The sequence below is a fragment of the Saccopteryx bilineata genome, chromosome X (genome assembly GCF_036850765.1).
Source record: "Saccopteryx bilineata isolate mSacBil1 chromosome X, mSacBil1_pri_phased_curated, whole genome shotgun sequence".
In the NCBI taxonomy this organism is placed as follows: Eukaryota; Metazoa; Chordata; class Mammalia; order Chiroptera; family Emballonuridae; genus Saccopteryx; species Saccopteryx bilineata.
In genome coordinates, this window is record NC_089502.1 from 99636764 (window position 1) to 99659424 (window position 22661).

Sequence of the window (22661 nt, forward strand, 5' to 3'; positions counted from 1 at the left end):
TGGTCTATGAAGGCTAAAATATTTACTCTTTAGTCCTTCATAGAAAAAGTTTGCTGACCTCTGCTCTCTTCTGACTATACAAAAAATGGGCCTTAATTTAACCCTTGTAAGAGTCCCTACTCTATTACTTTGCAAGCATCACAACCCCAGAATGTTCCTTAGTGTCTATCATTGAGTTTTCTTTGGCGCATGTCGAAGTTTAAAGGTCATAGGGCTGTGAAGCTTTTCCACAGGGACAAAAGACTCGCTCAGGCAGGAAAAGAGTGGAAGGGAAGAGAAGGCTGAAACTAGGGTTTTCAAGAAGGTCAGAGGGCCCGGCTAGTGGGTGGTGGGGCTGTCAATCTGTTTGTTAGTCAGCGATGCTGAACCCCAGACCGCTTATCTTTCCGGCCCCAGCCTACAGCCCGGTAGGAAATGGTGAAGAATGAGAAAGGGAGATTAGGAGGACAAACCGGTCTCCTGTGAGGCTATTTAGACATGGGGTGGGAGGGAGTTGCGCCCCCTCCCTGCCCTGCACGGGGCAACTCCCCCTTCCTCCCACGCACACACTTGAAAGCAGAGGTTACTCAGGAGGAGGCTGACAGAGGGAGCGGCAGCTCAAGAAAAACTCCCCTCCCCGAGTCCATTCTTGCCCTGGAGGCACTATTTTATCACAGTTTTCCAGATGACGAAACTGAAGCACGGAGATGTTCAGTAACTTGCCCAAGGTCACATGGCTAAGTCATGTAACCTCAGTTTCCTTATTTGTAAAGCAGCCTTAATAATGGGAACTACTTCACAGAATTGTGGTGTACAATGCCTGACACACAATACTTGCTATCATTACAATTATTTGACCCTACTAATACTCCTTTCGCCCCACCATCCATTTTTGCGGCAGAATATTAATAGATAGCACTTGGTAAGTGCTTCCTGTGTACCACTTTGTATAGAGCAACAGTAGAGCGGACTTTTTGGACAACTTTTGACAATTTAATATGGAGTCACTGCCAGCCATGACAGTCAGTTATATCAAGTGGCAATATGACCAAGATTGAGGTAATGAGATATAATAGGATGCCCTTAAGATGGGACCGCAAAACTCCAAGTCTGGACACTCAGATAAGAACTCTATCTGGACACTGATATGAGTGGAACCTGCACCCACTGCGGGCTATAAGAACTCAAAAGTTCAATCAGCCCACGCTCCAGCTTGGCTGTACCATAGGTCACAGGTACCTCAGAGCCCAACAGGGTTTCCACTCCCTCAGACTCATGCCATCACTATAGCCTCCTGGCTTGGGACCAATGCACGCCTCTCCCTCCGGGGAGGTCGCCAATGATTGAGACTTCATCCCATGCTTGCTCTGCTCGCTCTCTTGCGGACCGGCACCAGTTGGCGGAGATCGGCGGAGGGGAGGCTGAAAACCACTGGCAGAAGTTCCCCCTCTCTGCGTGTAAACCTATTTATTGACTTATTTATTTGGGAAGTCTCCCCTAATAAATTTGGCATTATGGAAAGACACAATCATGTATGTGATTCCTTTCGAGGATACTCCCTTGCTCAGGGTACACCTTCCTGAACATAAACTTCAGAAAAATCTTAACCCGTTTAGCATCATCACCACACCCACTTGGCCGCCACCAGCGTCCTTCCAATTTCAACTGGACTCCAGCCCACCCGTGTTACGTCATCGCCGCGCGCCGCGCGGGAAGCCGCGGAAAGAGAAGACGCCCTTTCCTAACTCCCTCGTTAGCTTGCTTGTTTGCTCTCTTTAATCACCGCAAGACAATTATCGTGGGTCCGGAGGGCTCCTAAGGTGACTGGACAAGGACGGAGGGATGGCGGCCAGGGTAGCCAGGACAAAAGCAGTAACGGTTGGGGGGAGGGGCGAATTTGAGTCTGAGCGCCGGCTCTTACCTCGGGCAGGTATTTCGCGCAGGCGCAGCATGGCCCGCGCGCGTAATGACGCACAAACCGGCCATTTGTGAACTCGTGGGAGGTGTAGCTCTCACGAGCGCGGCCCTGCGGCAAGATCCCCGGTGTGGGCGGGAACTGGGCGGTAAGTAGACAGAGCCGGCCCAATGGAAAAGCGGGCCTCGGGCTCCCGCAACTCCACAGGTCGCTGGGAATTGAGCGGTACTAGGCCTGGGCGGAGTTTGAGAAGAGGGCTGCGCCGCGCCCAGTGTGTGGAGCTGAAGGGATTGGTTGGCGTCGACGGAGGGGGCGGGAGGCGGCTCAGAACTAGCTGAAGAAGGCTTGGGAAAGCGTCAGGGGTAGGGTTTGGGCAGGGGGTGGGGTTTGGTGGAAGGAAAGGGGCAGTTCCCTGAGGAGCTGTGCTCGTTGGGAGGTTCGGGGACGGAATCTGGCCAAGTGGAAGGTGCGGGTCCTGCAGGATAAGGGGTGGGGTTAAGTGGGTCGTTAAGGGTGGAGTCAAACCAGGGGCTGGGGCTGGAGCTGGAGCTGGGGCTGGGGCTGGGGCTGGGGCTGGGGCTGGGGCTGGGGCTGGTTGAGTGAAAGGGTAGGTGATGATCCCTGGAGGTTGGGTGAAAAGGGCAGGTCTGTGAATAGGTGGGGTCTCCGGCTCGGCTGAGAGGAATGAAAGGACCTGGGAATAGGGTTTGGTCGAGCGGAAGGGACGGTGATTTGCTGGGAAGATCAAACCCTAGAATGGACTGAGCCTGGGGGTTAATTGCTCTTTGAAAAGGCAAAACTTTGAAAGAAGAAAGAAGAGTGTCAATGGGGTGGAGTCTAGTGGGATGGGAGGGACCAAGTGGACTGGACACCTCAGTGAAGGGAGAGGGCCTTGAGAAAGACAGAGATTAGAAAGCCGCTCCTGGGAGATAGGATAGCATAAAGGGCGAGGCCTGGGAAGAGGCTGGGATGTGGGGTCCTCAGGACACCCAGCCCCTTCAGTCACCTCCACCGCACTCCCCAGAACCGCATCAGGGGTGAAGTCTCCCCAGCCATGACCTCCACCGGCCAGGATTCCACCACAACCAGGCAAGGAAGGAGTAGGCACAACCCCCACTCAGCCCCCCACGACTCCAGCATCATCTCGGTGAGGCCCTAGACCTGTCCTGATGAGGGGGCGGGGGAGCAGCAGGCTGTGCAGTGGACTCTGACCTGTCTCTCTGTTTGGCAGAAGCCAGGTGTTAAGGGTGCCGGACTCCGCTCTAGCCCCAAACTAGAGGAGATAAAGAAGAAAGGCAGAATGAAGAAGCTCAGCCAAACAGCAGAGCAAGACCTAATCGTGGGACTGCAAGGGCTGGTGAGAGTGGCCTGGCCACAGTTTAGCCTCTTGTGACAAAACCCTGAGGTTCTCCATCCTGGACAGTATGTTGACTCAGGCCCTAAATGGATTGGTGTCTCTCTTTTTTTTTTTTTCCTTGCAGAGTCTGAATGCTGAGGCCAAGACACTGCCTCGTACTGGCTTGGTGTTTGATGAGCAGCTAAATGAATTCCACTGCCTCTGGGATGACAGGTGAGGCTGACTCCTTCGGGCTGTCCCCGAGCCACACAAATATGCTCGCTTAGAGCCGTTAGGAAGAACAGATCCTTCCTTGCACTAGCCTGGAGACTGGAAGCAGATGACTTAGGGAGGTGGGGCTCAAGTTTGACAGGGTTCTTTTCATTTAGGCAGCAAACGTTTATTGAGTGCCTATTGTGTGGCAGGAGTTGGTGATGAAAATATGTCAGACAAGACAGACAGGGCGCTTCTCAAGGAGCTGATAGATGAGTAGGAGAGCAGGTCATTAAACAACCAACAGCAGTGTGAAGTATTTAATGTAGGAGAACTTAAGACCAGAGGCTTCAAGAGTGTTTAGTAGAAGATCCTAGACTAGCATCCAGGGTTCCCAAAAGGTGTCTTTGAAGAAGGGGCATTTGTGCTGAGGTGGAAGAATTACACCTCCCACTTGCTCACATATGTTATAATCGATCAGTAAGTTCTCTTGGCTCTGTGTTTGGAATATATTCAGTATCTGACCTGTCCTCACTGCCACCACTATCATCTATCACTCACCAAAACTTGCGGAGGCCTCCTCACTTGTCCATTCTTTCCACTCTCACCCCTGCTGTCTGTTTTCTACACAGCCACCTAAAAAATACCTATATGAGATGATATTCTCTTAAAATCTTTCAAGGGTAGACCATTGCCCTCAAGGTAAAATTAAAATTTTCATTTGGCCTCTTAGGTTTCACATGATTTGGCTCCACATCACCTCGGTACCTCATCAGCCAATCCTCACTACGCTTCACTTCACCCACACTGGTCCCCTTGCTGTTCTTTCAACATGCTAGGCACTCCCTCATCTCTGATCTTTGCCCTGGCTGATCCCTCTTGCAGAGATTTGTTTTCTGTCTTCTCTGTTCCTAGTTAACATTCACATCTCAAGGAGACTTTCTTAGAGAGGGCTATGCCTGGCCACCCCCCCCCCCCCATACCTGATCTCTGAGATCTTCCTAGCCTATGTTATTGTTTGCTCATTATATTTATGTGTTTAACAGTTCAGTATCTATCTCCCATATCTTAGTGGAAGATCCAGAATGGCAAAAGCCTTCATTATTAAATACAGACCTGCCATCTCTTGGGGAGTTAGTGACACGGCAGTAGACAAAACAGACAAACCCCTGTCTTTGTGGAGATTATATTTTCAAGGGGGAAAATAGGCAGTAACAAACAGAGAGTGAATGCTACAATGTGTTAGAAACTAGCGCTACAGAGAAACACTGAAGTGGGAGAGAGAGTAGCAGAAAGAACAGTGGAGGAGACTTCAGTTTTGAATCGGATGGCCAGGGAAGGCCTCGCTGCTATGTGAACAGGAATCTGAAGCAGGTGTAGGAGTGAACCATAAAGATATCTGGGAGTGGGGCGTTCTAGGCAGAGGGGAGAGCTAACTGAAAAGTACATGGTTTGATAAGAGTCACAAGGAAGGGTTTTTGTTGTTGTTTGTTTTTTGTTTGTTTTTATTATTTTTTAGAGAGAGAGACAGGGTCGGACAGACAGGAAGGGAGAGAGATAAGCATCAGCCCATAGTTGCGACACCTTAGTTGTTCACTGATTGTTTTCTCATACGTGCCTTTGCCTGGGGGCTCCAGCTGAGTCAGTGACACCTTGCTCATGGCAGCAACCTTGAGCACAAGTCAGTGACCTTGGGCTTCAAGCCAGTGAGCATGGAATCATGTCTCTGACTTCACACTCAAGCCAGGTGAGCCCGCACTTAAGCTGGCGGCCTCAGTTTTTCAAACCTGGGTCCTCAGCATCCCAGGCCAATGCTCCATCCACAGCACCACTACCTGGTCAGGCCACAGAAGGTTTTGAGTTTAGGTGGGACATGATCTGATTTGGATTTTAACCAATGATTGCTGAGAGAAGAAAGTATTGTTGGGGGAATGAAGGCAGAAGTAGGAAGGCCAATGAAGACCTGACTGCAGGAGGCCAGGAAGAAGACTGTGATAGCAGCAGTGGTGGTGATGGGGAGAAGGGTAGGCTCCGGATATACTGTGAGAGCTGAGCCAACAGGCATAGGAGTGACTTCAGAGTTTCTGGTGTGAGCAGCTGTGTACGGGTGGGTGGAAAAGATGTACAGGACCAGCTGTGCAGCTCACCAGTGTCTCTGTACTTATCTGTGTGTGCATATCTGTCGTTCCAGCTTCCCTGAAGGCCCCGAACGGCTCCATGCCATCAAGGAACAGCTGCTCCAGGAGGGCCTCCTGGACCGCTGTGTGTCCTTTCAGGTGAATTCCCCAGCCGGTACCTTGGATGGAGGGCAGGAGCTGGCAGGACCTGGGCGTGGCCAGCACCTTAGCTCTTTGTACCTTGTGTCTCTCCAGGCCCGGTTTGCTGAAAAGGCAGAGCTGATGTTGGTTCACAGGTGAAGGCTTGCTAACCTTGTAGGGATGGGGAGGAGGCTGCCCTGGATCCACCAGGGCAGACTGGATGCTTTGGGAAGGAATGTCATTGGCTCTGTGGCCATGGGCAAGTTGCTGAGCCTCTCTGAATCCCAGTGTCATGGCCTATAATGGGGAATGGTTAATACAGGTTCCTCAGGAAGGTTTTCTATGTGTTGGGTGTTTAGAATGGTGCCTGACATATCACCAGCCTGATGGGCTATTGTTGTTATTATAACCTGGTGTGTGTAGAACTTGTGGCTGTGTGGACAGAGTAATCGGGGTTCTCCAGGAACCCAGAGTAAGTGGCCTGGTGTGGAGTGGCCTGAGGAAAGGAGCTTGGCAGAGGGGGTATCTGAGCTGAGCACTAAGAGGAAAAAGTGAGTCAGATGAAGAGGAGGGCTGAAGGAAGGGAGGTACAGATAGCTGGAACATTCTGACCAAAGGCCTAGCAGTAGGATTTCATGTGGCTAGAACAGAAGGCAAGGGATGCTATCGGAAATATGACGAGGTAGAGAAGCAGCATGGAATGTGACCTGTACCAGTGGTCCCCAACCTTTTTTGGGCCATGGACTGGTTTAATGTCAGAAAATATTTTCACGGACCAGCCTTTAGGGTGGGACGGATAAATGTATCACGTGACCTAGACAAGCAGCAAGAGTGAGTCTTAGATGGATGTAGCAGAGGGAATCTGGTCTTTTTTTTTTTTGTATTTTTCTGAAGTTGGAAACGAAGAGGCAGACAGACTCCTGCATGCACCCGACCGGGATCCACCCGGCAGGCCCACCAGGGGGCGACGCTCTGCCCATCTGGGGCATTGCTCTGTCGCACCCAGAGCCATTCTAGCGCCTGAGGCAGAGGCCATAGAGCCATCCTCAACGCCCAGGCCAACTTTGCTCCAATGGAGCCTTGACTGTGGAGGAGAAGAGAGAGACAGAGAGGAAGGAGAGGGGGTGGGGTGGAGAAGCAGATGGGCACTTCTCCTGTGTGCCCTGGCTGGGAATCGAACCCGGGACTCCTGCACACCAGGCCAACGCTCTACCACAGCAAACCAGGCAGGGCAATCTGGTCATTTTTTAAAAATAAAACATCGTTCAGGCCCTGGCCTGTTGGCTCAGCGGTAGAGCATCGGCCTGGCGTGCGGGGGACCCGGGTTCGATTCCCGGCCAGGGCACATAGGAGAAGCGCCCATTTGCTCCTCCACCCCCCCTCCTTCCTCTCTCTCTCTCCCCCTCCTGCAGCCAAGGCTCCATTGGAGCAAAGATGGCCCGGGCGCTGGGGATGGCTCCTTGGCCTCTGCCCCAGGCGCTAGAGTGGCTCTGGTTGCGGCAGAGCGACGCCCCAGAGGGGCAGAGCATCGCCCCCTGGTGGGCAGAGTGTTGCCCCTGGTGGGCGTGCCAGGTGGATCCCGGTTGGGCGCATGCGGGAGTCTGTCTGACTGTCTCTCCCCGATTCCAGCTTCAGAAAAAAAAAACACAAAGAAACAAAAAAACATCATTCAGACTTAAATATAAATAAAATGGAAATAATGGAAGTTATTTATTCTTTCTCTGTGGACCGGTACCAAATGGCCCAGGGACTGGTACCAATCCGTGGCCCGGGGGTTGGGGACCACTGCCCTATATCTCAGCTGTTCCCCCAGACTGACAATTGAAGAGGTGTGACTTGTCTAGGGGTTTGTTGCATGGAGGGCTTAGCTGGGAAGGGGGCAGGGTTTTGGCTTAGGGCCAAGGAGAGAGGCAGGCCCTTGAATCTCATCCCCCGTTTGTGTCCCCAGCCTAGAATATATTGATCTGATGGAGACAACCCAATACATGAATGAGAGAGAACTCCGCGGCCTAGCGGACACCTATGACTCAGTTTATCTGCATCCGGTATGGATGAGAACTGTGCGGGCAGAGGGTGATGGCGATCCTGAGGATACCCATTTCAGTGCCTACCCCACCCTGGGGGAAGCAGCTGAGTGCACAGGGCTGCTGTTTCCCTCACTCCCCCTCTGGCTCCCCACTGTCTCTCCAGAACTCATACAGCTGTGCGTGCTTGGCCTCGGGCTCTGTCCTCAGGCTCGTGGATGCGGTCCTGGGGGCCGAGATCCGGAACGGCATGGCCATCATCAGGTAGGGCCCGCCAGCATTTGTCTTTAGGTATTTTTTAAAAAGATTTTATCTATCGATTTTAGAAAGAGGAGGGGAAAGCCTGGGGTTTCAAACTGGTAACTGTAGCGTAGTGTTCCAGGTCATTGCTCTATCTGCTGCGTCACCACAGGTCAGGCATGGCTTTCTACATTTTAGAAAATTTCTTTCTTCAAATATAAAATGTATTGGTAATGGGTAGTGTATTTATATGCTTAAGGTACAGAAGAGGGTGCAAGAAAATGTCTTCTTCCCACTCCCGCCCCCTAGACACTTGCTTCCTCTCCTAGGGTAGTCACTGTAACCAGTAACTCACGTGTTCTCCACAAATAGTCTGTGCTTGTTCGTAGAGTAAATACCATATTTCGTTGATTCTAAAATGCATATTTTTCATATTGGTAACATCTTGAAATTCAGATGTATCTTATAAACAGTGACATCTCAGAATTGAGTTGGCAGTATTTTCGGCTTTGTTGTTGGCATGTATAATCACAGTACAGCTTTATCATTTTGGCATCTCATAACTGATGAAATGCAGATACAGCGCCTTTCTGCCCCTCCCCTACTTTAGGGGAGTTCTCCAGCCTTCACAGCGCTCTCTTCCATACCAGGCATTTTCCACTTAAACATCTCGGAGAGCTTTTCTCTAACAGTGTATAGCTTAGACCCATGGACAACACCATTGTGTAAATGTACAGTAAGTTAACCAGCTCCCTACTATTGGGCATTTACTGTTTCCAGAAAATTCCACAGCATATGTTGTCCATTTTATAAACATGTTATTTTACCCTTTTTGTTACATAGGCTGTAGGCTATGCACCAGGAGCAAAATGACTAGATGTAAGGCTGTATGCATTGATTATTTTCAGAAGCATTATCAACTTCCCTTCAAAGAGAGAGCAGTAGATAGGGTGAGAGTCTGAGGGCCCGAGTTACTCAGTTCCTGGCAGATTGTCAGGCATCAGCACTGGGGGAGTCGGTGGTCCAGGATTAGAGAACAAGGGAGAATTCCTCACTACAGAGGAGGAACCCCCAACCTGTGGTTTTCCCTGTCTTGCCTAGGCCTCCTGGACACCATGCCCAGCACAGTCTTATGGATGGATATTGCATGTTCAACCATGTGGCCGTGGCTGCTCGTTATGCTCAGCAGAAGCATGGCATTCAGAGGTCAGCAGCAAGCAGCAGGGCAGGTGTGATGGGGGTGGCACGGGGTGGGGTTGCCTGCTCTGGCACTTCCTCCAGATGCACTCAGATCCTCTTATTCAGTGCTCCATCTGTTCCGTTCACAGGGTCCTTATCGTGGATTGGGATGTGCACCATGGTCAAGGAACACAATTCACTTTTGACCATGACCCCAGGTATGCCCCAAACACCACCCCAAATGCTAGACGTCCAGCCAGAAGGGGCCCAGGAGAGAGGGGATGGTATTCCCATTCCTGGGACCAGGTTCTGTGCTGCTCTCTGTGTGTCTGTCTGCTCTTTTAATTTCACTCTGAGGCAGGGACTGTTGAGTTCCCCATTTTACAGGTGGGGGAACTGAGGCTTACAGGTTAGAAGATCACACAAAGAAGAATGAGAAGAGATGAGATTTGTACTCACAAATATTTGGAGAGCTTGTTCATCAATATCCCCTGGAGCTGGAGTGAACCTCAAATTACTACTTTGTTCTTTCTAATTATGATTACTACAAATTATTTATTTAAAAAATTAAATAATACAGAAATGTCTATAGCAGTGACTCTCCTATAAATCCTATCACCTCAAAAATAACTGTTCATAGTTTTGGTTTTACCTTTACAGAATTTTTCCTATAGATGTATGAATATTCATTATTATTATTAACACACTGCCTAATCGGGTAATCCTCGTGGTCTTTGGCAATTTGCTTTTTGCATTTAACAGCATATGGCGGACACTGCTCCATTTTAGTGCCTCTAAAAAGTACCTCCTTCTTTGTAAGGGCTGTACAATGTTTCATTGTATGGCTGTACCTCTGGTCATTAACTCCAAGACACAGTGCATCGCAGTTTTTGCTATTACAGACAATTCTACAGTGAACAGTCTGGTAGATACGTTGTTGCTTCTCTGCATATGTCTATGGAATGTGTTTCCAGTCATGGATTAGTGGGTCACAGGGTTGGCATGCTTTAAACTCTGGGATCTATAACCAGATTTTCTTCCAGAAGGGGCCCCAGTTTACCCTTCCAGCAGGAAGTGGTTGAGCTAGTCCTCCTCAGTAGGGACACTACTAAGTAGTTGTTTATCCAGCCTTCTTTCGAACAGACGGTGAATCCACTTCTTCCTCTGGTAGATCCTAATCTCCCATGGCCCATTATCTAATCTAGGTTGGCTGTTTTCTAGACATTGCTTTATTATTTTCTAACATTCAGTGTTGCTGACAGATGTCTGATGTCAGTCTAATTTTCATTCCTTTCTGAGTAACCTATTTGTATAAATGAAAAAGAACTTACCCATGCCCTTCAATCTCCCTGCTCCCCATCTCTGTCTCTTAACTCCACCAGCAGGGTCCTGGGGTGGAGACAAGTTGGACATTCCTTAAAAGACTATTATGAAGACAAAGAAAACAGGAAAATTAAAGCTAAGTAGTTAAAAGAAACAAGTAAATATAGTGAATTGGTCATTTGGTGAGTTGGTCATCCAGGACTGATTTTGTGTGCAGTGACCGAGAACTGGGCTTGACTTCTCCAGAAAGGAAACCTCAAGTCATCCTCGGGCCCCTGGAGCCTAAAAACGCTTTCCAGGAATTTGTTGAAGTCTCTTATTGTTTGAATTCTTTCTCTCAGTCTGTCTTTCTATGTGGATACTTGTTTAATAGTCCTTTAATGTCTTGACTGGGATTGTAGGAAAGTGAAGCAGTAAACCTGTGCTATCAGGCCCCCATTCCTTCACTGGAAGTCAGTCAGACTTATTTTAAAATCTCCTGTGTGCTTTATAAACTTAGTTTCCTGGGTGTTAGTTCTTTTTATTCTGGTAACTCTCTTGTGGGGTTGGTTTTCTTTAAATCTTTTCTTTTTTTAAACGTTTGTTTATTGGTTTTAGAGAGAGAGGAAAACATCACCTGTTCCACTTATTTATGCATTCATTGGTTGATTCTTGTGTGTGCCCTGATTTGGGGGGAGGGAATTGAATCTGCAGTCTTGGTGTATCGGGGCGATGCTCTAACCGACTGAGCTACCTGGCCAGGGCTCATCAAATTTTTTCTTTAGTTCTTTCTTCCCCCTGATAATAATATTTATGTTCTACGGTATATTTCTCTTCTTTAATGGTTAAATTAGTAAAACAAAAAAGTTTAGAACTGGTGTTTATATGAGTCAAAAATAAAAAACAATCATCCCCCACCTACTCAATACCAAAGCTTTCACATGAATTTCATTCCCCAATTGCCAGCTATTTTTCTTCAATTTTAACAAGCTTTTTATATCAATTTTATTAAATTTTACAACTGCATTATCAACATTTATTAAAATGAGACTCAAGTTTGTCTAGATTGCTCGCTTACCACAATTTCATGCATTTCCCTACAGAAAGGGGGAAAAAAACTGCCTTAAATCCTCCCTGGAACAAGACAGGGAGTGATGAGCCCACGGATGGATAGATGAGAGATTATTCATTTGGATGCCTCAGTCAGGACTAATCCCTTCCCCAGCCCACTGCCAGGTTTTTTGAACCATTGTGTCTTTTCAATATCTTTTCTGTGTGTCCCCTTCACTACTCTGAGTATCTTTTTCTCACCTATAGAATAAAAGAAATAGTAGAGGTGTTGAGAAGAAGGGATTGTCCCCCCACTGGCCTCATGGAGCCCCAGCCAGCACCCCCACTCCAGCTCCACACACAGAACCAACTCCTAACCCTAACTTTCAAGTCTCTCGCATCCTTCAGGAGAAATGCTAAGCTCTCCAGCCTTGCCTAATGCTCTTAGCAGCCTTAGCCGGCTCCCATCAACATAAAGCCCCATGTCACCTGTGGATCTCCCAAAGTCACAGGATTTGTCCTGTTGTTACCACCATGGTCACATGGGACAGATAGATGGACAGGCATGATCTAGAGTCCCCACAGGGTCAGGAGCCCTTGGGGGCTGAGATAGACCCATTAGCTCTTGGGATCTCAGAGCTAGACCTGGGGGGGGGCAGCAATGTTTGCCAAGGGAGTTCCGGTAAGAGATGAAATGAATGAGTGAGTGAAGTAATGGGTAAATAAATGGAAGAATGAATGAATGTGTGAGTTAAAGATTTAATGGGGAAAATAATGAGAGAATGACTGAGTGGTTGAGGTAGTCGTGGGTTGGGGGGGTCTAGGAGATTGACTCCTCAACCCCCCTCCCCGATCTCTTTTTTTTCCCTTTGTTCCCAGTGTGCTCTATTTTTCCATCCACCGCTACGAGCAGGGTCGGTTCTGGCCACACCTGAAGGCCTCCAACTGGTCCACCACAGGTTTTGGCCAAGGCCAGGGATACACCATCAATGTGCCTTGGAACCAGGTCAGTGTCTGCCTACCAGTAGCCCTTACAGTGAGGCTCATCTATGCCCTTCAGTGGTTCAAGGCAGAGGGCAGAATGTCCCCACCTCACCATCGTGTGCCTCTGTCTGCAGGTGGGGATGCGAGATGCCGACTACATTGCCGCCTTTCTGCAAGTCCTGCTGCCAGTTGCCCTTGAGGTCCTAGGGGGCTGGGATGTGTTGGGACAGGGGTATTAGTGAAGGGTGGGCTGTGAGGACAGGTGGGCCTCATGTAGTCCTTTTCTCCCCTCAGTTCCAGCCCCAACTGGTCCTGGTGGCCGCTGGATTTGATGCCCTCCAAGGTGACCCCAAAGTAAGGCGGGCTCTCTGGAACGGCAGGTAGGCAGAAGGAGGCTACGTGGAGCCAGGCTGACCCTCTGTGTCCCCCCAGGGCGAGATGGCCGCCACTCCGGCAGGGTTTGCCCAGCTAACCCACCTGCTCATGGGTCTGGCAGGAGGCAGGCTTATCCTTTCTCTGGAGGTGAGTGACTCACTTCATCTCTGAGCCGGTGAACCCTAGAGGACATAAGAACAAAGCTTTCAAGCCCGGCGGGAGTTCCTGTCCCAGCATTTCCACTTCCTAACTGGACAACCTCACTTAAGTCACTCAGCTTCCTCATACCTCTGCTTTCCTCATGTAAATCAGGCATAATGCTAGTAGTAGTCATGTCATAGCCTTGTTCAGTGAGCGAAATGAAGTCACCTCTAAATTCCTTGTTGCTTGACATGTTGTCAGCACCCTAGTGGTTGTATTACTACTGTTCTTCCCTGGTAACATCTGGTTCTTTCCTGACACCCCTCACCCTATTCGCCCAGGGTGGCTACAACCTTCGTTCCCTGGCTGAGGGCGTCAGTGCCTCGCTCCATACCCTTCTGGGTGACCCGTGCCCAATGCTGGAGTCCCCCGGTGCTCCCTGCCCAAGGTGAGCCCAGGTGGCGAAGGGAAACGTAGGACCCTCACTGCCTACCTGGGGGCCATTTGATCACTCCCCCCCCCCTGCCTTGCAGTGCCCAGTCATCACTGTCCTGCACTCTGGAAGCCCTGGAGCCCTTCTGGGAGATCCTTGTGAGACCCGGTAAGAGGCAGGGAGTGGGCTTTGGGGGGGGGGGGTCAGGGATAGAATGAGCCATAAGAGAGACTGTCTTTTAGAACCTGCTCTGACTTTTCTGGGCTGCCTTCGTGGGGGAAGGTCAGGCCCTCTCTCTCACTGGGCCCTGGTTTCAGGCCTCCCACCCTTTTTTATGTTTGGCAAATAGTTCCTAATTATTACACTGATCCAAGGTGGGGTAGTAGGGTGAGTATGGTCTCCCCTTGCAGGTGACACCCTGGAGGGGGACAACGTGGAAGGGGATGAGGAGGAGGAAGAGGAGGGACCATGGCCGCCCCCTGCGCTCCCAATCCTGATGTGGCCTGTGTTGCGGGCTCGCACAGGGCTTGTCTATGACCAGCGGATGATGGATCACTACAACCTGTGGGACAAGTATGTGGTTGGAGAGCTGGGCTGTGTGGGCAGGTGTCCTTCATCCTCCTCAAGCATTAAGCCCTGCCTCTGTGTCCCCCACTTCCCAGCCAACACCCTGAGATGCCCCAGCGTGTCTCACAGATCATGTGCCGCCTGGAGGAGCTGGGCCTTGCTGGGCGCTGTCTTACCCTGCCCGCCCGGCCTGCCACCGAGGCAGAGCTGCTCACCTGCCACAGGTCAGACCCTCATGCCTGGGGGTGGAGTGGGGTCTCTGCACACATGCCACCCGGGGGCTGGAGCTTGGGTACGTGGAGCTTCTGGGGGTCACCAGAGGGGCCATGGAGAGGACAGAACCACCTGACTGTCCCTGGTGTCCCCTCTGCGCTTCCAGTGCTGAGTACGTGAGCCGTCTGCGGGCCACAGAGAAAATGAAAACTCGGGAGCTGCATCGCGAGAGTGCCAGCTTTGACTCCATCTACATCTGCCCCAGCACCTTTGCCTGTGCACAGCTGGCCACTGGTGCTACGTGCTGCCTCGTGGAGGCCGTGCTGGCGGGAGAGGTATGGCTGCTTTGAGGTGGGGCTCTGGCTCGGAGGGGTGGGGCTCTGGCTCTCCTGGGGGGTGGAGAGAAGCTACTCTGAGGAAACTGGCAAGGGCCTGAGGGAACAGGGGTGGGGAGAAGGCTCCTGCTCTCCAGGGGCCTTGCTCACCAGGAAGTGCAGCCATGGGAATGGGGCTGTCAGGCTGGGCTCCCCAGCAGCTGGTAGTGGAAGTGTTGGGGGAGAGGTCAGAGGAAAAGCAAGGGGACCAGAGCAAGGGAAGCAGTGAGGGCAGTTGTTCGATCTTGGCTCCCTCACTTCCTCCAGGTTTTGAATGGTGTTGCTGTGGTGCGTCCTCCAGGACACCATGCGGAGCAGGATGCTGCTTGTGGTTTCTGCTTTTTCAACTCTGTGGCTGTGGCTGCTCGCCACGCCCAGGCCATCAGCGGGCATGCACTGCGGTGAAGGCTCTCTGCCCCCCCTCAAGCTCAGTGCTTACTCGGCAGGCCCCATACATAGTACAGGTCCCAGACTTACCCCGAGACACCCAAGGGTACAGTTGACCAGCAATTCCCAGAAAAGGACTGAGGACCTAGCCTCTCAGTGCTTACTTGGAGAGGACTCTGAGACTATGATGCCTGGGTGCTTATGAAACAGTATCCAGGGTCCCCTCCTAGCCTTTCTGGCTCCTGACACTATCCCTACAGAGCCTCGAGTCCAAGCCCTCAGTGCCTCCCCGCACAGGACCTAGGTTCGGGCCTGAGTGCTCGTTCAGGAGCCAGGCTCAGCTGCCATCTTTACTTTGACAGGACCCACAAGTTTCCCACCTAATACTTTCCCTATGGACTCAGGATTTAGCCACCCACAGTACACAGCCCTGGAGACAGGCCCCGGGGTCTAGCCTCTGCCTTCTCCCGGGGGGCCAGTGTCCTGGGTAACTGAGAAGCTATTCCTCCCCAGGATCCTGATTGTGGACTGGGATATACACCATGGTAATGGAACTCAGCATATATTTGAGAAAGACCCCAGGTGAGGGGATGGGGCTGGGGGCGTAGTGTGGGAGGTGGGGTGCCAGGCTGCTAGCTAACCAGGCACGCCTCCCCCACCCTGTCTTTGGCAGTGTGCTCTACATTTCCCTACACCGCTATGATCATGGCTCCTTCTTTCCCATGGGGGATGAGGGCACCAGCAGCCAGGTGGGCAAGGCCGCAGGCGCAGGCTTCACCGTCAACGTGGCCTGGAATGGGCCCCGCATTGGTGACTCTGAGTACCTGGTTGCCTGGCATCGTCTGGTGCTTCCCATTGCCTATGAGGTACGCTTCTGAATGTTGGGACACGACTGTGTGGGTAGCAGTGAGCGTACTCGTGTCTAACTTCTGGGTGATTGATCCTGTGAGGCAGACAGCAGCGGGAAGGGGGGAGTGACTCTTATGGCCTTTGTGTCTGTGACTGCCTTTTCTGTGTGTGACTGTGAATGACTTCTGGGTGTGTGGGGATGGTCTTTGTGTTCCTGACTGTGTGTGTCCTGTGTGTACACCGTCACCAGTGCCTGTCTGTATGTGATGGTGGCCCCATGTGACTGCCATCTTGGAACTGCATGTACAAGGTGAGGAAGGGTTTGAGTATGTGTGTGAGGCTGCATGAGTGTCTATTTCTATCCTTGCTCTATGTGATGGGTGCTTTTCCTGTGACAGCCAGACTTTCTGCATGTGGGAGGCTGTGTGTGACAGTCATCTTTTTGTCTGTCTACTATGGCTGTTTGTCTCTCTGACTGGAGGTGGCCTGTATATATTTGCTTGACTCTGCATGAGTGGCTGTAGAGATCTCCTCCATGTGTAAATTGTGTGTGTCTGTGGCAGATCATATGTGTGTGACTAACTCAGAATGCAGATAAAAGCGCCATCTCTGATCTCTGCAGACAAGCATGTTCAGATGTGTAAATGTGTCTTGATGATGCACAGTGACTGTAACTACCTTCTGTGTGTGTGCAACTAATACCATGTATTGTGGCTAGTTATAAGTGATCACCTGGGGGCGCAGCAGTGTGCATATGTGTGTGTGCGACTTGTGATTGTAATGATGACACGTGTATGATTGTGTCTGTGCAGGGGTGACTAGATTACTGTCCCCTCTGGGAAAAACTGTGTAACTAGCATAATGTGTAGTATGGTCTATATAGGACTGATTGTGTGTGGGTATGTATGGCTGGCTGTATGTGACCACCTTCTTTGTATGGCACTTTAATTGTCATTTTCTGTGATGTAAATATGCAGCAACCTCTCTTTGTCCCCGTGTGTATAAAACCTTTTTTCTTGTGCACGTGTCACATGTTTGATGCAGGGGGGGATTATGTACCCTTGGGCGTGTGTGTGAGGACATATATCTGTCTCTGTCATGTCACCATCTCTTGATGGCTGAATCTCCACATCTCAGGACTCTGCCTCATGTCCCCATGTGTTCATTTTTAGTGTTTAGTGTCTAATCTGTGTCCAATGTATCCATGACTGTTGATCCTTCTCCACGTCTCTGTCTTATGTCTCCACATCCTGCCCGTCCTAGTTTCAGGACTTTAGTCTTGTGTCTCTCAGCCCCCAAGTCCCATGTCTCCATCTCTCTGACTTGTGTCCTCATGTCTTCATTTGTCCTCGTCTCAGTGTCTCTAGGGCTACCTTACCTGTTACAAACCCCTGCCCCCACACTCAGACCCATGCATTTCTTCTCTCCCTGCCCCAGTTTAACCCAGAACTGGTGCTGGTCTCAGCTGGCTTCGATGCTGCATGGGGGGACCCGCTGGGAGGCTGCCAGTTGTCACCGGAGGGCTATGCCCACCTCACCCATCTGCTGATGGGCCTTGCCAGTGGTCGCATTATCCTAGTCCTAGAGGTAACTCTCTCAATCTCTCTTTCCACTGTGGGGATGCTTTGTAAGAGTCGGAGTCCTGCCTTTTCTGCTAGCCGGCTGCAGCGCTGGGGATAAATTCCTAAAATCCCCTTTGAGTGTCTCCACCTGGGACTGTTGACACATACTGCACATTAATAACACGAGCATTAACAACTGCCATCGAATGCTCATTATGTGTAAGACACTCTCTTGACACTTTATGTGTGTTATTGATTCATTGACAAAGCAGCCTTCTCAGGTGGGGTCCACTGACCTCATCATTTTCCTCTCTCAGGATTGGGGAAACTGAGGCACAGAAAGGTGTAATGACTAGCTGGAGGCCACATATTGAATATGGTAGAGCCAGGGCTTGAATTCAAGCAACCCGACTCCAGAGTCTGCATTTTACCATTACTTGAACTGCCTCTATCAGGTTCTTGAAACAAAGTAAATTCACTGACCTTTTTTTTTCTTTATTTTCTTTTTTTTTTTTTTTTTGTATTTTTTTTGTATTTTTCTGAAGCTGGAAAAGGGGAGAGACAAACAGACTCCCGCATGCGCCCAACCGGGATCCACCCGGCACGCCCACCAGGGGCGATGCTCTGTTGCGACCAGAGCCACTCCAGCGCCTGGGGCAGAGGCCAAAGAGCCATCCCCAGCGCCCGGGCCATCTTTGCTCCAATGGAGCCTCGCTGCGGAGGGGAAGAGAGAGACAGAGAGGAAGGAGAGGGGGAGGGGTGGAGAGGCAGATGGGCGCCTCTCCTGTGTGCCCTGGCCGGGAATCGAACCCGGGACTTCTACACACCAGGCTGACGCTCTACCACTGAGCCAACCGGCCAGGGCCTTTTCTATTTTTTTAATCTTTTATTTATTTTTATTGAATCCAGAGAGAGGAAGGGGGGCAAGGGGGAGACAGAAGCATCAATCTGTTTCTGTATGTGCCCCGGCCAAGGACCGAACCAGCCACCTCTGCATTGGAGGACAATGCTCCAGCCAAGCGAGCCATCCAGCCAGGGCTCACTGACCCTTTTAAAACTACTCAGTGTTCCTGCCCCCTGGGCCTCAGTTTCCTCATCTGTAAGATAGGGCTAGCTAATCATAGAAGCCTCAGTTTCCTCATCTGTAAGATAGGGCTAGCTAATCATAGAAGAGTGGCATGTGGGAAGCATTGTAGAAGTGCTGTAGCTTATTGTTATGTGCTGTTCATATACTAGTTTAATCCTCTCAAGAACCTTATGTGCTTGTTTTCCCTATTTTACAGGCGAGCACAGTAAGTCACAGAGAGATTAATTGACTAGTAGGAAGTCTCACAGTGCGCCCAGACTGCTTATGGCAGGGTGGGGGTTAAGAACATGGACTCTGTCATCAGATGGCACTGAACCCAGCATTCCCTCTTTCCAGCTGTTATGACCTCAGACAAGTCATCTAACCACTTGGTTTCTTTGTCTGTAAAAAGAGCAGAGACTGGCTTTTCTATAAAATGTAAGAAAAGGGGTCTCCTATCCAGGTCAGGACTGGCGTTCACGTGAAGAGAAGGACCAGCTGTTCCTGTACTAGGTTGGGGCAGGGCTCTCATGTGCATGCTACTAAGGGTTCCCATACTGTGAAGACAGGTTCCTGCACCAGTGGAGTATGTGTGGTTTGAGGATTGAGTTCATGTGTATAACAGCCTTAGAATAGGGCCTAGCATACAGCAGGCACGTAATGAACAGCAGCTATTACTAATGTCACCATCAGTATTCTTGTTACTGTCATTACTATCTTGTACCATACATTGCATTTATCTCCCTCAACAGCCATCTCACACAATGGGTGCTGCCCATTTGATGGATGTGGCCTCTATTCACTTGTCCCCAGTTGCACCTTCCAGACTTGCAGGGTCCTGAGGCAGGATTGAGAAGCAAGACATCTTGTCTCCCAAATTCTGTGAGGATACTCCATCATACCTTTCACTCTCCTTTTCCTTAAAAGGGTGGCTATAACCTGACATCCATCTCGGAGTCCGTAGCTGCCTGTACCCGCACCCTCCTTGGGGACCCACCACCCCTGCTGACCCTGTCACGACCCCCACTATCAGGGGCCCTGGCCTCGATCACTGAGACTATCCAAGTGCATCGCAGATACTGGCGCAGCTTACGGACCATGAGTGAGTGGGCATGGGGAGTTGGGGGCAGTGGGGGGTTCAGGGAAGGGCAGGGATTAAACTCAGGAGAGTGTATGGCACTCATACTCAAGGATCTCCCTCCCATGGTTCCAGAGGTCGAAGACAAGGACGAACCCTTCAATTCTAAGTCAGTCACCAAGGAGGCACCTCAGCCAGCCAGTCCTGAGTCATCTGAGAGGCTAACCATGCCAAAAGGGAACCCTGTGGATGCAGGCATGGGGAAGGCCACCTCAACGTCATCTGTGCAAGAATCCGTTCCAGCCCAGACTGAGTCAGAGACAGCTGTGGTGTTTACTCAGGACCAGTCCTCAGAGGCAGCCACAGGGGAATCCGTGCTGGACCAGCCCACCTTAGAGGCAGCTACAGTGAAGCAGACTACCTCAAAGGCAGCCACAGGTGGAGCCATGCTGGACCAGACCATCTCAGAGGAGGCTGTGGGAAGAGCTGAGCTGATCCAAACCCCTCAAGCCTCGTGCACTGACAGCCAGACTCCTCCAGCCTCACCTGTGCAAGGAGCCCTACCCACGCTGTCCCTCAGTGGGCTGATTGTGAATCTCGGGACCTTGGAACTAGACAATAAGGCTCAGGTAAGGCCCACCACCACACCCAGGTAGGGGAAGGAGGAGCAAGAATCAGGACTCTCAGATTCATCTCTTGCCTCTGTGTGTCCAGGAGGCCCCAGAGTGTCAGATCCCAGAAGAGGAGAAGCTGCTAGGAGAAGCAGCTGGAGGTCAGGACATAAATGATTCGGTGATGATTCAGGCCTTAGGGGACACTGCCCAGGTGAGCATAGGGAGTACACGGAACAGTTGCTTAATTTTTTTGTCCATTCATGCCTCCAGGTAGGAGCATGAAATGCAGGAACATCTGATGGGGAGATAAGTCCCTAGCTTACTCAGTTTCATCCACCCAGGACACGTTTTATGCCGTGACACCTCTGCCCTGGTGTCCCCATTTGGTGGCAGTGTGCCCCATTCCTGAAGCAGGCCTGGATGTGACCCAACCTTGCCAGGACTGTGGAGCACTCCAGGAGAACTGGCTGTGTCTCTCTTGCTATGAGGTATGCAACAGCAGAAGGGGGTGGAGCCCAGGTTGGCCCAGGAACAAACTGCAGATGGGTGCTGACCTCTGCCCAACATTTACTCCCTAACCTCAGGTCTACTGTGGTCGTTACATCAATGCCCATATGCTCCAGCACCATGAAGGCTCGGGACACCCGCTGGTCCTCAGCTACGTTGACCTGTCTACCTGGTGTTACCAATGTCAGGCCTATGTTCACCACCAGGTGGGCCCTAGACAGACCCTCTGATGTGTCCACACTCACTCACCCCCCCCATACTTCTGTGATTGGATAAGTGGAAAAAGGAGGCCCTTATGCATGTTGGATAGTCCAGGAGACTGGGTGGTTGAGGGTTGGAGTGGGGGCAGCCTCCTGGCTGTGGTAGAGGGGGTCCTCTCAGCCACCCTCTCTTGTCTTTTCCTCAGGCTCTCCTGGATGTGAAGAGTGCTGCCCACCAGAACAAGTTTGGAGAAGACATGCCTCACTCACACTGACTCCCAGAACGTGCTCCTCCTCTCCACCTACAAGGCCCAGGATAGACCAACTTTAGTTCATTCCAACCTGTGCCTTGGATGATGGGCAGCTTCACTCCTTTCCTCCTGAAAACCCTGTTCGACTCTCTACGGGTGCCGATTTGTTTAAATACCTGTAAGAGGACTATGATGATGATTTGTAGTATTCACCCTGCCCACTGCTTGCTCTAGGGACTCTTATTGGCTCTGCCCTAGAAAGAAAGGGTACAGCTCAGTGGCCCCAGGAGGGGGCTGATATGGAGATGATACTTTGGAGGGAGAGGGGATCAACTGGCACGTATGATGGGGTTGCATATGTAATAAAGTACAAGCTGTTACAAAACCTGAAGAATGTCTTTTAACCTAGAGTGGGTGGAGAAGCCACACTCCTGGCTAGCAGGGCTGATGAGTATAGAAGAAATGGGGGCATGGGTCTTTGTGAGGTCAGTCCCCTGCCCAACTAGCACCCAGGAAGCTAACTGAAAATAGAACAAGCAACTTGACTGGCTCCACTATAGATTAAATGGTAGAATCTGTGAGAAAATGAGTGCCTAACAGCCAGTCCCAACTACACCCTGGACTGGGAAGACAAGAAAAATCCCAGGAAGTGTCCCCTCCAGGTCTCAGTCTTCCCGTCTGTCTTTTTGTCGTTTGGGAGAAGGGGCTGTCCAGGGTTAACATACGTAGTTTGGTAGTCATGGATAGCTTCTTGAGGGAAGGATTGCCTACTATGGACCAGGGGTCAGGAATTGGGAGGATAATTTGGGGGGTTTTATTTCTCCAACATGAGGATTAATTGGGCAACTCAAAGAAGTCCAGGGATGAGGTTTCCTGGACTTGTCTTCATGGCCACATTATGGCCCCAAGATGACCACCAGACCCCCACCCAGTCAAGAGGAGGAATGAGGAGGAAGAAGGAGCTGTAGCCAACTCAGTCCATTCTTATTTTAAGGAGCATTCTGGATGCTCCACCCAATAACCCCTGCTTACATCTCATTGGTCAGAACTGTATCACATGAGATAGCTGCAAGGGAGTCTAGGAAGTGTTTTAGCCTTGACATGTGTCCACCTCATAGTAGGTTCTCTCTGCCCTGACAGAATAACCACTCCTCTGCACTCTCTCCCTCCAGGAACAGACACAATGCCCTCTGGTACCTCTTTCCCTCCGGGAGCAGAGACAACCCTCTCTGGTACCTCTCTCCCTGCAGGAACAGGCACAGCCCTCTCCCACGCTACCAAAAAGCAGCCTGCTTAGGGCAGCACTGGCTCCATGGCCTCAGAGGACCTCCCAAAATATTTCACAAAGTTTGGCCACTCAGGTCAAAAATCTGGACACCCCCCCACACACACACTAAAAACCTGAAACCGCAGCCCTGATACGGGCAAGGTAAGGGAGAGGTGCAGCAGGACGAAGAGGGCATGCGGCGGAGGTCTGATCCCCGTCATTGCACCACCACCAGACTTCCTTGAAGCACACCAGCAGGCAGGGGCGAGACCTGCACTCACCCTCCGACTGGGGTAA

General features: G+C 50.9%; 1 protein-coding gene across 8 annotated transcripts; it reads left to right on the forward strand.

Annotated features, from left to right (window-relative positions):
* Positions 1-1676: 1676 nt before the first annotated feature.
* Positions 1677-21123, forward strand: HDAC6 (histone deacetylase 6). 8 transcript variants are annotated; one of them, XM_066249062.1, is made up of 30 exons: positions 1677-1799; positions 1910-2042; positions 2919-3041; positions 3126-3251; positions 3376-3464; positions 5635-5719; positions 5816-5856; positions 7650-7746; positions 7892-7989; positions 9067-9171; positions 9294-9362; positions 12376-12502; positions 12615-12680; positions 12775-12834; positions 12913-13002; positions 13338-13444; positions 13530-13597; positions 13840-14002; positions 14092-14220; positions 14376-14544; positions 14851-14984; positions 15484-15552; positions 15644-15836; positions 17257-17406; positions 19375-19549; positions 19661-20154; positions 20240-20350; positions 20481-20627; positions 20724-20852; positions 21053-21123. In XM_066249062.1, the coding sequence occupies exons 3-30, from the start codon at positions 2949-2951 to the stop codon at positions 21119-21121; spliced, it is 3453 nt and encodes a 1150-aa protein (XP_066105159.1). In that variant the 5' UTR covers positions 1677-1799; positions 1910-2042; positions 2919-2948; the 3' UTR covers positions 21122-21123. The 8 variants fall into 8 exon arrangements, with proteins under 8 accessions (XP_066105159.1, XP_066105158.1, XP_066105163.1 ...); XM_066249061.1 differs by lacking the exon at positions 1910-2042 and having other exon boundaries at positions 1680-1799; XM_066249063.1 differs by lacking the exons at positions 1677-1799; positions 1910-2042 and adding an exon at positions 2167-2256.
* The last annotated feature ends 1538 nt before the right edge of the window (positions 21124-22661 follow it).